This window comes from Oenanthe melanoleuca, chromosome 1A (genome assembly GCF_029582105.1).
Source record: "Oenanthe melanoleuca isolate GR-GAL-2019-014 chromosome 1A, OMel1.0, whole genome shotgun sequence".
NCBI classification, from domain to species: Eukaryota; Metazoa; Chordata; class Aves; order Passeriformes; family Muscicapidae; genus Oenanthe; species Oenanthe melanoleuca.
Window position 1 is genome coordinate 42,984,355 of NC_079334.1, and position 17,447 is coordinate 43,001,801.

Here is a 17,447-nt window from a genome sequence, read left to right on the forward strand (position 1 = left end):
AATTTAATTTATCATATTCTACTGATGTTGCCCCCCTCCCAGCAGCAAATCAGAATTGTACACTGAAGCAGTTATGGTGTGAGACACTGCCTGATCTTTACTGCAGCACCTGGTTAAAAATATGCTCAGTATCCTTTGGGCTCTGACCTGCACACACTGAAACAAAGATAGGGATGAGTTTACAGATGAACACAGGATCTGGCAGCGAGCACACTAAGTCATTTCTCTGCTCTGCTTCTGCACCTTATCAGTGACATTTCCCTAACAGCACAAGATGCAGCACCAGGCTCACTGCATTTCAACTCCCTGAGGAACCTCCCTGAGATCCTCCCAGGGATAACACTTTATCTGGCAAGCACCAGAGTAAAAAGTGAAAGCATTAGTTAATTTTGCACCTTGGTTGCTCACATCCACAGACACTCCAACTCAATAGCAGAGAAGATAACAGATAGAGGGAAGAATTTCTCTCAAATCTCTTAAAAACCTGACCTTTGGGTTTGCTGATAATTTCAATCACTTTTATTGCAATGCAGCATTACTGCAAGAAATATTCTGAAAATTCATTTGCTCTAAACCAGACACAGTCTTTTTCCCATGCACACATGCAGCCCTTTAAGAAATGTCTAATTCCTTTCACAGCAGAACCTGCATTTCTTATTCCCTGGCACAGAAATGCAGACATTGACCTGCTCTACTCCATTTTACACTTTCAGATCAGTTTTGCAATCCAGATCTGGGGAGAGGGAAAGGGGAGAGGGAAATGGAAGAGAGGGAAATGTGCTGCTGCTATGCTTTTCCCTGAGCTATTGCTGTAAGAAAAAATGATGACAGGATTACGACTAAATATTGAACTAAAGGGAAGTGTTCCACCTAGAGACCATCTTCACCAGGCAAGGCAATGGGCATGTTACCTGCAAATGGACACTCATTTAGGATTGAATACACTTGCTGGTTCTGTGGTAAAAAATGATGCAGAGGTATGGCCCCCAGTAGTAATTAACAATGTTAATCTTCTTCTTCCTCTCTATGGTGATAAAAAGAGTCATTTTTATATTTAATTAATGCAGAGGATCATTCTGGAAACTGGCTAATGAGGCTCTGATCACATTACCATGAAAATGTGCATTAACACCACAACTGAGGAGGCTGCTTCATGTGTAGAGAATCCACTTTGTAATTAGCCCACTGTGAAATGAATCACGTCAGGAGGAACTTGGAGGCAACCAGTAGGCACTGGGCACTTAGCTGCTGCTGTGCCAATAGACCACCAACATTATAAGCTGTTTTTTCTCCCCTGCACTGCCTGTCAGCAGCAGTGCAGTCCAAAACTGCCAGTGCTCAGCCTCTATCAATGGCAATGTGTCAAAGCCAGAACAAATTATAGAGAGGGAGAGAACAGATGCTGAAAGGCACTAAACTTTAGTATATGAGAGTCTGCTATGCCAAGAGGAAAAAAAAAAACAAAGAAAAAGCTGCAAATCAAATACTGATTCAATAGGATCTGAGCAAAAATTATGGGCTATTATGGGGAAGTACTTGTTTCGTCTTTTCTCATCTTATTCTGAGGAAACTGGGAACACAGCAGCAGCAGACTGCTACTCTGCTGTGCACTACACTGTCAGGATGCTGAAAGAGACACCAAAATACCTAAATGGGATTATGATCTTTGTCTAGGAGTATACATATATAACACACACACACAGTGCATGAACAAGCAGCACATCTCACCCATGGAACCCTGTTGTACTCAGTACCTGTTTAAAGGTGACAACACATTTCAGAATTATTTCAATTTCAATTAATGAACCTGAAAATTTAACATGCTTCTCAGCCAGCACAGATATGCCATAAAAACTTTGTTCCTTAACTTAAAAATACCTGAGATCACAGACCTAAGGGTTTCAGAGGCAGCAGTGCTATTTATCTGAAATCAGTCTTATTACCCAAGCCAAGGGCTCCCTTAAAACATCACCGATAAGGTTCAATGAGACTGCTGCTATATGACTGACATCTTGGCAGAAGATGCACAAAAATGTTAAAAGAATCCCACAGGAAGTCATCTGAAGGGGGAGTGGCATACGAGCAGAAAACAACAGGCACCCAAAATACTAATAATTACCAACCTCCCCCCAAACAATTTCACCAGCAATTTTGCAAAGGAAAGAAAAAAGGCAAGACAAAACAAAAGCATCTCTTCTCACTGTCTGTAAAGCACATACATTTTTACTCTGGAGATCCTAGTAATATCCTCTGCACTCACCTGTGAAACTTCATAGAGCAGTTTGTAGTGCTCCTCTCTCTTCTGAAAAGTGCACAGATTGCAGCCCATCCTAATAAGCAACACAAGAGCAAAGCCTCTAATTTCCCCAGCACTGAAAGGCAAATGCACTGACGGGGAATCACCCTCCAGACTTGTCTACTGTTTTTCATCAGTCACTCCAGCCCCGACACAGGCACGCCACTGTTAGCTGGCAGCACAAGGCAGGGCAGTGCGTAGCAGCATGCTCTTCTTCCCTTTCCCTAACTATCTTACACTCACGTATACACACACAGAGTTTCGACTCAGTTCATGGCAACACTCCCCCTGTCTCTGCATCAGTGCACATGACTACACAGATTCCCACTCATGAATATTAATAGCGTCTCATTGATTATTTATGACAGAACGTGTTAGCAGGGAGGGGTGTCATAGCTGCCGCTGATGACAGATGAATATTCACTAATTAAGAAGCAAATGTACTGTGGTTAAACAAAATTCACTTGAGTCAATACCAACTCTGTTTATTAAGGTTAGAGACTAAGCTGCATGCATTTCACCAGCACTCGTCTCAATTTTTACAGTAATTGTGAGACTAATTCATTAATGGAGGTGGGAAAAGCACAAGTCAAGCCTTATGTTAGGTCTCCACCTTGTGCAACAGGGATCACAGAATACATTTTAAATATTTGTAAGCATTTTAGGAGAGTGCTTGTGAAACCTGAGCTGATGTTGCTAAAAATTTAAACTAAAGAAGGGAGGAGAGAAAATTAACCCAGATGGCTATACTGATAGCTCCAACACTGACACTGCCAAATTTAGCCAAAATTGCACTGTGATCATAAAAGGTGTAATTCTATAACAATTCATCATGCATATATAGGAAATGTGGAAATGCAGGTGTGCCTGACCTTTTTTAGATACAGACATTTTACTGTTTATTAAATAATCTCACGTTCAAGTGTCTTTTTTGCAAGTATAACAGATTAATAGTAATTATAGGCCAAATTTCTCAGAAACTCAACAGATACACCCTCTCAGACTCCCAAGTATCAAAGCTATTATTTTCACATGTCATTATATCCAATTTTACAATTTGTAAATTAGATTTTAATAGCGCCCCAATTCTGAATGTATGTATAAAGGAAAAGATGCATGTAAAATTAAACTAAACCCACATATTAAATATTGAGGCCAATGGAAATCACACTTAATTCAAGCCTGACATTAATTCTTGTATTGCACATAATGTAATCCAATGGTTATGCAAGATAAAAAGCCCAAGCCATAACAAAACAGGATAGAATAAGCAAAAGTTTCCTTTAAGAAAAATCTTTACTTTCTCAGCAACTTTGCTCATAAAGAACTATATCAAGTGCTTGTTTCAGAACATGTTTAATCTAGGGAGGATAGCATGTGGGATCCAAAGCAGAAATAATCACTTGGAAACCAATGAAACCGGTTAGTTAAGATTAACACTGGGCCCTAAAGAGTTGCATTTACTAAGAAATCATGTACAGCTACTATTTTTTTTGGGGTGCAGTTTCCTAAAAGTGCTTTGTCAAACATTTTAAATCAATAACAGGAAATTATTCTAATGAGCACTAATTGATAAGAAATTGGTTTTGCATCTAGCAGCACCTCAAACACCAGCAACACTGGGTGGCAAGCAGATCAACAATCATGTGCTGCTTATCAGTTCAGCCCCTTGGGATATAATAATCCGATTTTCTGGGCCCTAATTTTACCTAATAGACAGGATAAGAGCCAAGCAGAGAAATCTACAGGAAAAACTGGACCATTGCTGCAAACTCCGCATAGTAGTAAAGTTTGCTAGAATCTCTAGGTAAATTAAAAATAGGTTGAGACTAAATCTTAATTTCATCTCCATTAATAAATGTGTAGAGTCAGGAGGAATCAAATAATGTCCATTAACAGAGCAAGCTCTAAACATACCAGCTTCCAGCACTGTTCTAAAACAGAACAGCAAGATTAATTTTCATTGGTGAAAGAACCCAAGCAGGCAAGTTTGGTTATGGATTTCCACCAAAGCCCAAGGTTTTCAAAGATGAACTATGGAGGCAGGATCATCATTGTTAGAAAGAATCATCTTCTGTTCTACTCCTTTACACTCACATGAAATGCAGTTCATGCTGAGAGGTTTAAACCCATGTAGAAAACATCAACTCAATCTTTGAAGGTTTCTATATTGTGAGGTGCAGAAAGATTCTCAGATGTGTAAATTTTGAACTTAAGAAAGTCAGATCAATGAACAAGACAACAGTCATGCAAGGACAGCCATGCCATCTTTCCATGAAAGTATTCCCTTCTTCCACTGACACGATTTCTTCCTCTGACACATACAGAGTTTGAAAGCTAAACTACATTCTTGAAAGGAAACATTATTTATCCTGGTATATTTTGGATAGTTTCTTAAAATTAGTTCTTAATAAATCAGGGGAAAATGACATATTATTACAGGATTCCAGTTCTATACAAGAAAGAACAAAAAACAATAGACAAAATAAGCAATGGAAATCTACAGTTAAGCTTTCAGCAGTTTTGCCTTACAGTGTCTATTTTATTTTGTCCTTTCTCTGTTTCTTTTGTTTACTTCTCTGGAGACAACATAAGCTCCTCCATTAATTTATCAAATACCTGCCCTCTGCTAAAACAGAGTAAAAAGGTTCTGTCTTCTGCTTCTGCAACCACTAATGGGCACAGTCTGAAGGGCTGAATAGATTTATTAGAGAAGGAAAAGTGTACTTCCAGGATCCTGAACTCCATCTAAATATGCAACTTTGATCTTACATGTGGTCAAAATACTGAAGAGTTCAGTATATATCTATACTGAGCATAGAATGACATTCAAGGCAAAACTTGGTGGAACTATTAACTAAAAAGAAATATGTGATATGTTTTAGTCAAGTTGAATTTGACATTGGTAAGAAAGCAATTTCTTTCTTTCCCTCTTCCTCATCTTTATTACCCTCCAATTTTTTGTAGCTAAAAGGATCAAAAAGGTAGAAAAACATAATCAGGTTACTCTAATATTATATGTAATTCATAGATATTTCAATAATTCAATGCTTTCCTAGATTGTGGAGTTATCTATGATCATTGCCTTCAATTTAATCTTATCATAAAAACTAAAATAATAATTTACAGTCTAACCAGCATTCAATAATGCAAACAGATGGAGTTTAATTTTTAGAGAGCTACAACAAAAAATGTTAACATTTTCAAACAAACATTTTCAAATTGTTTAGGTTCCCTAATTAATTTTAAGTATGTAGGAGATTACTTACATTTGGTATAGTTACCTTATTGAAGTACAGCAATGTCTAATTATTAGCACCCATGCTTGAAAATTTATCATTGCAAAAAATTCAAGACAATGACTCTGCAAATTATAGACCACTCACTCTTTTATATTCTTTTTATCACACAGCTAAAAGACACCTAATAAAATATAATATTCATTTTAAGTGAGAATAGTGAAGCTGTTGGTCCAAACTCAGTGCTGAAAACCATATGTGGAATTCTAAGTTTTCTTTGCAAGCCCTTGAATTCACGCTGTCCTCTTGATGTACCAACCCCACAGCATTTACTATATAAATTTTGAGGAATTCCCAGAAATCCGGCTCACAGAACAGATGGCAATGCAATTTATAGTCTAAGGGCTGCATAGCTGTAAAACAGAAGTATCATAAGAAAAATGGAGCAGGAGAAAGCTTTTGCATATCCCCACTGTTCTGAACAAAGGCTTGAACTCATAAAGTTTAACCTTGGTCTGGGTAGATCTTTTAGTCTGTTGGGATATTTAATGTTTTTCATAAATACATTTCTTTCAGCTGCTGGAACCAGGTGATCTAATGCATCAGTCAGTTTGCATATTAGAAAAACAAAGAATCTTCCAGACCTATGACTGCAGAGAAAAACTTAAAAACCTTCAGTAAATATGACCCAAAGACTCAGAGTTTGCATATAAGATAGCCAGCTTGAACTTTAAAATAACATAACGTGTATATTAACCAGTAGGCTAAATGAAGGTGCAAACTGTGGAAGTACAAAGTCATTGAAATGGGCTTAGGCTTCAATAAACTGGATTTTTACAAATATAATAAACTAGAAAATCTTACCACAATCCCTACAAGATACATAAAAGTCTTACCCAAAGTAAAAAGGCTGTATGTTCTCTGCAATACTCTCTGGAACATTAATTTAGGAAAGACATTTGTTTAATCTCATATCCTTTACCACAGCTACAAAGATTTCATGCACTGGTCAAAGTCACAGCAAAATTAAAGGTGGCAAGAGAAGGGGCAGGACATGGAATTTCCATGTTCTGTATTTCCCAGGAGGACTGTAATTTCTCTGAAGACTATTTGGGCCTGCCTGACTGTAAATCAAATGGGCTCCATAAGTGGAATTTTCCATTGGGCTCCAATGCCTCCTGGAAGGCAGGGAGCACCCACAATGTCATATCACACAAGTCCAGTCTATTGATATCTACTGATTGCTTTTCCCATCCATGATTCAATTGACATGGGATCTATGGGATACTACAGGATTTATGGGATTCCTTGTCCAAAATGCAAATACCTGTCTAAAGGGAAGTGGAAAGCAAGCACATGAGGAATCCTCTCTGCCACAATTGCTTACAATACAAGTTGTACTTGTTCTTTTTGTTCTATAAAGGAAAAAAAGAAATACCACCTCCACCCCCACCCTGTTTTAATTCCTTTATCAATTAATACAATGTGAATAAGCTAGCTAGCATTCTTTGGGAAAAGTACAATTCCCTTACCATGTCCACTAGCCAAATCTCAGACTGCTCAGAAACCTTTTTTCTCTTTTCTTTCTCAATGTGTCGTCCAGGATATTTTTTTCCCCATGGTTTTTACTCTGAGTGGCTTCCTTATCACCCTTAAACTGGTGCCATAATAATTAGGGAACTGTTGCAGAAAACCAAATGATGCCTAATACTGAAATTTAAGGCCTTAGGAATACACAAAGGTTGGTGTCAGGACTTGGTTAACATCCTCTAGAAGGACCCTGACTTTCTTTTGACTTTATCTCATCAGTTAGTTATAAGGAAACCATCTCACACTTCACTTTTTTACAGCCATGTGATCATGTGAAACAACACTATGGAGTACACAGAGTAGAATTACTCATAAATAAGCTTAAAATGCTTTAAAGGAAACAAGGATTATGAGCATATGAACAAAGTGGTGGGAAAATCTCTGAATATAGACAAATTTAAACGTGAAGTCCCATGTCAATAAACATTAAATAATGTACTTAGGGAACACTGCTAAAATATTCAGAGTCATGGTCTCTAAAGTAATTATATCTATTAAGAAAATAGAACTGGAGTTGTGGATAGTTTCCTTGAATTGCCTGAGGAAAAGACTCACAATGGAACATGAACTACTGAAACTGCACAAACACCAGAAATATCCATATTTTATCCATACAGCCAGTAATCCTGGTCTTTCCATCTCTAAATCATTTAAAGAAAATGAAAGAGCCATGAAGCACAAATGAGAAATACAGACAATGTTTCCCTTTCCCCTGCATCTTCCATCTTTATATATATTTTCCTGATACAGAACACATTCCTTCTCACATTACACAACGAAATAATAAGATGATACATTTAAAACAACGAAAGCAAGCCTGGAATTTTTTTCCTATAAATTTGACAGTGGAATGCATTACTGAACCTCAAAGGAAGCAAAAAAGCAGAAAAGAATTTAAAAAGTTATTAGACAACTTTACAATAGATAACTGTTCACTAGTCATCCACCTGCCTAGGAAGCCCATAATTCACTGACTCTGGGAGCTATGAGAGATGGAACAACTCTGAGATTTCCCTCCATGCAGCCCCTTGCTGGCAGCCTGCCTGTGTTTATTATTTTTCTCTTGAGAAATCTAATATTGGCGACATGATCCCTTTACTATTTCAATTCTAAAGCTCCAAATTTACCAGTTGTTGCACAAAAAGCTAGAATATCTCCTTAACTGAAAGTTCCTGCCAAGTTCACACCCAGATCAAACAACAGCAAATATCAGTGAAAAGCATCAATGAGAAAATGAACTCACAGTACAAAATTAATTCAAGTGATGAAACTGCAGAGACTGGTTTAGAGGACAAGATCAGTGGTGAGGAACTCCTTGGCTCTGTTCTTTCATCTGATCCCTGAGTCATTAGAAAAGCTCTTCTCTTTTACATTCTTATAAAATAAGTAACACCAGTCTTGCAAGGGTATCAATTCAGTAAGCCTTTTAAGACTTTACAGAGCTTTTCAAAGAATGTATTATGGAGGGCTGTTACACCCATCCAAGTTCTGCTGAGGCCAGCCTTGCAGTCTCCAGCATTCAAATGCAATTAACGTGTCTTGTGTGGTTTCTCAATTGGAAGTTTTAAGTTTTATACTGCTAACCAGTATAGAAGTACAAAATGAAAAATTACTCATGACTTGAGAAAGTCCCTTGCTAAAAGTCCATTTGAGTGTAAGTGCCATTAGTTCAATAAATCTGCAAGAGTAGTTTTGGTACACCAGAATATATCAAAAATGAAGACACTGAGGAGAACAGTTTGTCATGAATATGGCACAACCAGTACAGAGACACATTTACCAATATGGACACACCACGTTCACTTTCAAAGCTCATGCAAGTGACAATCTGGAAAAACTGCCAAGGGATACAGCAATAAAATAGATAATTCTGTCTTGCCCCATATAAATGGTCTACTGTGCCCTAGAAAAACACACCTGGATTAGGGAAGTTTTCATAGCCTCAAATGGATTTTCATGGTATCTAAGCTAAAAAGGAGAACTGTATTGAATCAGGCCATATAAGCAGCTGCTTCTCTTCTCCACCAAAGTATAAAGATGTTGTAACATAACTGTCAGAATTTAACATTACTATAGCAAAAAATTAATTTTGTAAGATAGGTTTGAGCTATGCCTCTAAAGAAGCAGTTTTACAGAGGGGAGTTGGATGCTTGTGTGTAACTAATCATGACTTTGTCACCTAAAGACAGTATTAGGTGAATGTGACTGGATCTCAAACCTGGCTTCAGCACACACTCGATAGAATGATGGATGTAGGAGTATACCACATAATGCTGCAGGAGGAACTGCCCACACTGCTTCCATGTCTGTCGGCTAGTCAGACTAGCTGAGTTTGGTTCAGACTGGCTACTTTGATTTAAAATAACAATGTGAACTAGAGTCAACTCTGTTTGTTGACAGTCACTAACCAACCACCCTAAAAGCACCATTAATTCTGGTGTCATCAGCAAATGCTTTGTAATGATTTAAAACGAATGCAGCTTCCTCTTCTTTAAAATCCCCACAGCATCAAAGGTTTACTTTGTACACTGTTTGGGCTTTCTAAAGTTTAAAATCACTGCCAGTGCACCTGCTTTCTAGAAGATCATTAGGTAAATGTCCCAGTAAAGCCCAATCAACCTGGCTTTAGTTACCTTGCCGTCTGCTCTAGAAGAAAATTAATGTTATTAGACGTGTCTTTCCCTGAAAATTGCTGGTGTTTGGTTACTGTGGCAGCTGTCAGGAGGTGCAGGGGTTTTTCTGCTAGATGCTGAGCCGGCAGGCTGCCAGGGCACAAGCCTGGTCCCATCTCTGTTCCAGCCACCCCACCTGTATCAGGGTGCCCTGAGCCCCTGCAGCACAGCAGGGCTCAGCCCTGCCAGTGTGCCCTGCCAAAGCCCAGATCCCTGCAACACTCACCCACCAAGAAACAGAAACATCAGTTCTGAACTTGGGTATGAGTTAGGAAGAAAAATACAGAAAAAAATAAAAAAACTCCTGCAGGCCTACATGGATGGAGACAAATGAAATCCGATTAACGATGCCTCTTTTCCATCTATTTTTATGTCCTGTGGAAAAGAAATTAGCATAGCAAATCCTGCTTTATCTCTGAATGAAATTTCAGATCCTTAGTCTGAACCCCTCTCCTTTTTCCTGGAATAAAAAGCCAAAATTGAGATCTTGTCAGCTTCAGAGGGGAGCTTTGTCACACATCAGTGGTTTGCAGGGGCGGGTGCCCACCCAGCCCTTGCTGCCTGGCCACAGGGACACCACTGCCACCAGCTCTGCTCAGCTGCTGCCACGCCTGTGCTGTGCTTCAGCCTTACTGCAGCCTGCCAGGACTCTGGATGGCCTGAGCCCTCTGGACAGGGGCATTAAAAACTCCTTTTGAACATAGCTTCTTAAAGTAGCCAAAGGACAATATAAAGTGGAGGAAAATAATTTGATCACTTTACAGTTAAAGAATGGTGCAGATTACAGTGAAGCACTTAACTTGTATTTAGCATTAAAAACATATGAAACAATACAAACATCAAGACCACTTAAACCTTCTGAAAGCCAGAATTGTAGAGCAATGGTCTCATTCATTTTACCAAGACTGAAGCAGATAAAAACCATCACTGTGCTCTGAAGAAGAGCTGCTTAGCACCCTTCCTCAACAGTAAGTAGCAATTGATGGAAAAGTAGCAATACCAGTGCAATTCATCTGGGATGAAAATCCTTCCCAATTAAACTTTCACACACTGAAAACATGCTCTCTCAGATGTTTTGAGTTTTGGATTTCAAAATATGCCCCTCTTGAAATACGTGCCCAAGCTCCATAATGTATTTTGGCTGTCAATATCAGTCATACATAAAAATGAAGCAGAGTCTAGACCAGAGAAATGTGGTGAGAAACAAAACAAAAATCTCCAGGGATCTTTGCTTTGTAATTCTCCACTGATGTTTTCTCCAGTACTAGTGCTGGAAAAAGCATGATCTTTAAGGACTCCTTCCAACCCAAAGCATTCTGTGATTCTGTGATTTATCTGAACTTTCCTTACTAGGAAATGTCCACCATGCTTTGTCCAACAGTGCAGTAAGTGCCCTTTTCACCTTTATACATTAAGAAAAGCAAAAAATGTTATTTTTTAAAAATCGTAAAATAAAACTATATCTTTGCAGGATATGTATTTTAGGAGACACTGTTTGGAGTTCTCTGTCTCTTAAGGTTCAAGCCCCCCTGTACAATCCTTCTCAGCTCCTTCAGTAAGGCAGGTCTTGTACTTTAATTTGTAAGAGTTTAAAGATGCTCACAGGCAGACACATACCTTCCCTGTGTCCCCACACCTACCAACTTGCCTGCCCAGACTAAAGCAGCCTGCTGCAATAAAAAAATGGAGAAACATAATCTCATATACTCCAGAGCCAACTTCTATACAACTGAAGCATTTATTTCAAAAGAAAAACAAGGGGCCTCAGACCAGGTAGGTAACCTCCTGTGGCTAAATCCATTCACATTTGCCCATAATAAGTCAGACCCCACATTTTCAACTCATCTTCAGAGAGGAGAACGAGATGCTTTCATTTACTACAGGGGAGGAAGCAACATCTCCAAAAAAGGATTTTACTGTTCAAACTTCAAACTGCAGGCAGCATGTAGGTGAGCGTTCACACTGGAGGTAAAAGCAGTGTATTTCCAAAACTCACTTGTGTTTTTTACAGAATTAAACTTTGCATCTTATAAAACATAAAGGTCATGTAATAGAAGAGGAAATATTTAACCTTGTCAAAGTCAATGTCTATTCTCTTCTCTATGATTCCTCCTGCAAAGATGTGAAACAAATCACAGGAAAAGAAAGAAGGAAAAGGAAAAAAAATCAAGAAAAACTGACTGGGAAAGGGTGAGTGCATTTTCTGCAAGACCTTTGAATCTAGTCTGAATGTGTTTAATTTCTATTCAGTTCTTGTGCAGAACACTAGGATTATATGTATCAACTTAATTCAGTGATAAGAAAATCCTCACTATAAATCCTACCATGTGGGACAAATCTGTCAAGATCTTGATTATCAAAACAAATGAACAGACAGTAAAATGTGACATACACAGCATACACTTTACATGATAAATTAGCCCTAGCACAACTGACACACATACTGTAAGGGGACGTTAAGGTTGCTATGGCAAGCAATGTCTTTCCTTCCCCAGCACCGGAATCATAAGTTCTCTGAGTCAATGACTTCTAGGAAAAGACAAAAAATCTTCTGTAGTTAAACATTATCTGCATATAACACAACATATTTCTGTGTCCCACTGTGGTCTCCTTCAAAAGTTACTGCCTTCAAGAGTGACCTCACCCTGTCACTGGAGTGACTAGCCAGAAGCCCTAAGGTTGTTATTTGCCCCTTCAGCAGATGTGCTAGGGATTTATTGCAATGCTTTAGGGACCCAAAAGTGATAGTCAAATAAATTAGGAAACTCACGCAGTGAGCAACAACATTGTCAGCTCAGGGAAAACAAGGGTCCTTTCTCAAGTAACAGATCTGAACAGAAATGCAAGTATTTGAGCTACTGAAGATTTTGGATGTTATATTTTCCTCAGAAATGGGTTGTCATGTAAGAGCTGAGGTTTATTCCAGAAACATTCCCACTTCTGGCTGAAATTAAAATTGGAGTGGAGTGGAGGAGAGGAGAGGAGGGGAGAGGAGAGGAGAGGAGAGGAGAGGAGAGGAGAGGAGAGGAGAGGAGAGGAGAGGAGAGGAGAGGAGAGGAGAGGAGAGGAGAGGAGAGGAGAGGAGAGGAGAGGAGAGGAGAGGGAGAGGAGAGGAGAGGAGAGGAGAGGAGAGGAGAGGAGAGGAGAGGAGAGGAGAGGAGAGGAGAGGAGAGGAGAGGAGAGGAGAGGAGAGGAGAGGAGAGGAGAGGAGAGGAGAGGAGAGGAGAGGAGAGGAGAGGAGAGGAGAGGAGAGGAGAGGAGAGGAGAGGAGAGGAGAGGAGAGGAGAGGAGAGGAGAGGAGAGGAGAGGAGAGGAGAGGAGAGGAGAGGAGAGGAGAGGAGAGGAGAGGAGAGGAGAGGAGAGGAGAGGAGAGGAGAGGAGAGGAGAGGAGAGGAGAGGAGAGGAGAGGAGAGGAGAGGAGAGGAGAGGAGAGGAGAGGAGAGGAGAGGAGAGGAGAGGAGAGGAGAGGAGAGGAGAGGAGAGCTCACTGAAACTTTCAGAGCAGCCTGGGCTCGGCTGCAGGTGCCCTTGGGGCTCCCCATGACGGTGCCAGCTTGCGTATTACAAGCAACAGCTACACACGTTTCCCAGTGCACAGCAAAATAAACCAAGATGCCAGGGCCATAGGATTAATTGATTCTTTTTGTCTTTCACCCTGCTTCAGAAGTCAGTCTGACCGATGCTGTTTCACACTCTCCAATGCAAGCTTCACTGCTCCAACCTCTGACTAAACACAGATTCTTCAAAGCAGCACTGGGGGAGGTAATATTTATCCTTTGCAACACACAGGGAATGTCACGTTACAACTTCCTCCTGGATTTCCTCTTCTATTAGGAGAGGAGGGGAAGGAGGAGTGGGAAGAAGGACTTGCACAGCCAAAGCAAGTGCCAGCACTGGAAACTAATGTCGTGTATTTATCTGCTCACATTAAGTATGGAAGAGGCAGTCACAGTTCGTGTTCCCTTGGCACTCTTGAAATTCTTTTCCTTTCCATCTTGCAGAGGGTGAGAGAAAATAGCAGTTACTGACAAATGCTGGGGGAAAGCACAAGACCTAACCAATAAATATTATATGCATCCATATCTCTAACATTCTCCTTCAAGTCTAAAAGTAAATATGAGAATCCCCATAGGAAGTCATGGAAGCTGCCAATTCCTTTCAGAAAGGCAAATAAATGAATTTTCTTGATGCTTCTCTTCATTTCTTTAATAATCTGATTAAACATTGGCAACTGGTGACACAGGAGAGCATGTTCATTTGTCCACACAAGCCAGCCTTTCCCTTGTCAAATGCCCAGGTGTGAAGGGAGGTAATCACTGAGGCTGTGGGAGCATTGCCCTGGCAGTGCCCACACTGGAGGTACCCAGCAGAAATGCTCATGAAGAAATAAGGCTTCATCATCTTGTCACATAGGGGAGGAGATTATTTCTTACACAAAAATGGCATCTAGAAGGATTCCTATGTAAACCTGGTGTGAAAAGTTACTTTTACCATTTCAAGCACCTACATGTTTCCTTTCCAGCCATCTGCTCTTACTCTTTCTTAGCTTGTTATCTGGATGTGCTTTTCTCAAGGACACTTTCTCAGTTCTATTCAATAGTGGGTCTATTGCTGACTCTTTTAGTGCCTTCTCCATATAGACTAGATTGGTTTTCCATATGAAGTCAAAGAAACGTTGAGCCACATCACAGCTTGGCTATTGTCGATCCTGACAGCTGTTGACTGAATATTTCAATTTTGAGCAGTTTTGCTGAGATAACATGTTCTTAATCACTTCCTATTCAAGGTGCTCACCTCCACCACCTCTGTCACTCTTTCCTATCATTGTCCCTGCTTCCATAACCCTTAACTTTCTTAAATTATTTTATTTAACTCATCTTTACTTAATTTTTTTTTTTAAAAGAACATAACATTCTTCCCCTTGCATCTCTCTTCTGCTCTTTATGAAGCTCTTTAACTTGGGCATAAACATTCTCTTTTTTTTCCATGCCAAACTTCTTGTGGGATCTCATTCCTGTATCTCCATAGATCTATTTCCTTCGGGGATTCCTTCTTCATCAGGTCCCTTACAACGAAATCTTGACTCCTCCTCTGCTAAAACTGAGTTCAGAGTTTCTCGACAGGTACATAGTGACCAGCAACCTCCCAAATCTCTGTCTTCTTCTCTGAACCCAGTATGTTGGAGAACATGAAAGAAACAGGTCTCTTTTTCCAAACAGATCTATTTCAAGAATATTTTTTCCAAACCTGACATATTACTGGAATACAAGCCAATCTAATCTTAAACAGCAAGTGGATGATTTTAGAAACTTAACTAGCACAACTCAGAGCCAGGAATTAGGACCTGCAAGTATTTCTGTTTTTGCAGAGAACACACACTGAGCTTGTAACTGTGCTGTAAACAAACAAGTTCTCAAAAGCTGAGTGCAAGTGCTGACCTCAAGAAACCATAGTAGGGCATCAAATACTGAAGAGTTTGAAGTCACTACTCAGAATACTCACAGTTCCACCTCTGGATGCAAAACAAGAAGGACAGTGTACCTTGTCATTTCCCATGCTAATATCTAAGGTATCACTCCACATAATTACTGAGTACCACATTTGCAAAATGAACCACAAATCTCCCTTCAGAAGACGTGCTTTTTGCAGAAACCCATAAAAATTGACCTTATTATTCACCACATCCCCCAGCACAAACTACCCGAAGCTTCAGCCTGTGGCCCTGCATGCATCTGCCCCGTGTTGTCTGCTAATTGAACCACAGACGAGCTGAAACAGTCAGCTGGAAAAGAGCCACCTTATCTTTGTGCTCCAAAAGAATTTTTAAAAGGAAAAGGAAACTCCTGTTGTGAATTATGAGAATGAGAATCCTTCACATACTGTTAATGGAGTGATAAGAATTACCTTTTATTCATGTCTGTAATACTCCTATCAGCAAGGACTTACCCTCTCTCCCTAAGCTTCAATTTAAGATGGTTTTTTTATTTACAGAATTACTTTCCAGAGATACATATTAGCACATTTTTTCAAAACAGATAAACACTGCCAAAATAATTACTAAACACATCTTTCCCTGCAAAGCCAACCAAGGTCTCAGTTCTGAAAACTTGTGTTATTAATGAATGGCAAACTGCTGCAAACTAATTGTATGTAAAGTCAATGGGTGCATGTTTAAGAATTTTAATTACTGTTCTGTGATTGCTTTATATTCAATACGTAACATAAAGGTAACACAGCCTTTATGATGATAAGCAGTTTAATTAGAAAGCCAAGATAAGAAAAAAATGCCTTTAAGTTACAATTTGCTCATGCTGGCCGTGTGATAACTTGAGTACATAGTTTTCCTTGGTATTTTAAAATATGCAAAGCTAATTCTACCTAAACCTTTGTTTTCCTCACACTACTTGAACTGCTTTATCTGCCATTTTCTTCTCTCTCATGGGTGTCAAGAGCACAGTTTAATGAGATCACAAAGCTCAGTCTATGGGCAGGTCCACGGGAGCTGAGAGCAAGCTGGACTGCGCGCTGGCCATGGAGCACTCACCCTTCCAGCACACTGCCTCAGAGGATGGCCATTGATTTCCTAGTTATTGTGAACATGAAATTATTGAATGACAGATGATAGAGTGTTAGGTCCTACAAGAATTTTCCCAAATGGGTTATCCAGCCAGTGTTGCCGTGGCAACGAGGCTGTTTGACAGCGCTTATGACAAAGAAGTCTTTGCTCAGAATTCAGCTACAAAAGAGCTCCTTGCTTCCTACCTCATCCTCCCTGGTTTTATCCAGCATCTCCTTAATGCCTCCCCAGCCTGTGCCTCCATTGGCTGTCCCAACACCAGCCAAGGTATGGCACTGCTGCCAGCCTTTAGTCCTCCAGGAGAGCACTCTGCCCATGATGGGACATGACACTTTTGCCTAAGATAATGTCTATTCTCCTAAGATAAATTATTAAGTCTTACAGTCCTGAATCCACTAGCAACACAAGTTCTACACCAGGACACACAACTGAAAGTCTAGGAGGAATCATGCTCACAAATCAGCCATTTCCTCACGCAAAAGTTACATAATTTCTTCACCTTCCAAACTCTGTTTGTTTGGGGCTTTTTAAAGTCCTTTTTCTATCAGCAGCACAATGTCTGAACACTTTAAAATAAAACCCAGCTGCCCACCTTCTCCAAGTGCTATCATATTTGCTCAAACTTTCTGATCATTTTAGAAAATGCCTCTATTTTGAGCTTCTGATTCTCAAAAATGCTGTTTCACAAATCCAAAATTACGTGCAATAACAGCTTATTTCACTTAAACGGGCTCACCCACCTTTTAATTCACTTGTTGGTTTTCCAGAAAGACAATGACAGGAGGGGGAATTACTGAAGAACAGCATGAAAAGCTCTGGCTGGTGGCAGCAAACTACCATAAAGCTGCAGCCAGAAAGGTTCATGTGCCTGGGCTTTGCTGCCCAGGTTGGTAATTGCCCTTCACCACACACAGTTACCACCCTTTTCCACTCTGTCTCAGTCCACAATAAATTTTGCTGTACTTTCTTCCCATGCTGGGTGGAGATGAGCTTGAGTTGTGATAGGTGGGTAGGAAAAGATTTATGAAATGTACTTACATTTTCAACAGGCATCAAGTAACCTTGGCAGAGCT

The 17,447-nt window shown here is 39.8% G+C and overlaps 1 protein-coding gene across 2 annotated transcripts in view; it reads right to left on the bottom strand.

The window, feature by feature from the left end:
• PDZRN4 (PDZ domain containing ring finger 4) overlaps nucleotides 1-17,447 on the bottom strand; it is a 223,749-nt gene that overhangs the window by 94,720 nt on the left and 111,582 nt on the right. The window contains exon 1 of one of the 2 annotated variants that reach the window (XM_056515016.1): nucleotides 2,261-2,545. The exons of the other annotated variant lie outside the window; for it this stretch is intronic. Within the exon in view, the coding sequence (XP_056370991.1) occupies nucleotides 2,261-2,329 (69 nt within the window). The 5' untranslated portion in view covers nucleotides 2,330-2,545. Of the gene's footprint in view, nucleotides 1-2,260; nucleotides 2,546-17,447 lie in introns of those variants that run through there. 2 annotated transcript variants of the gene reach the window in all.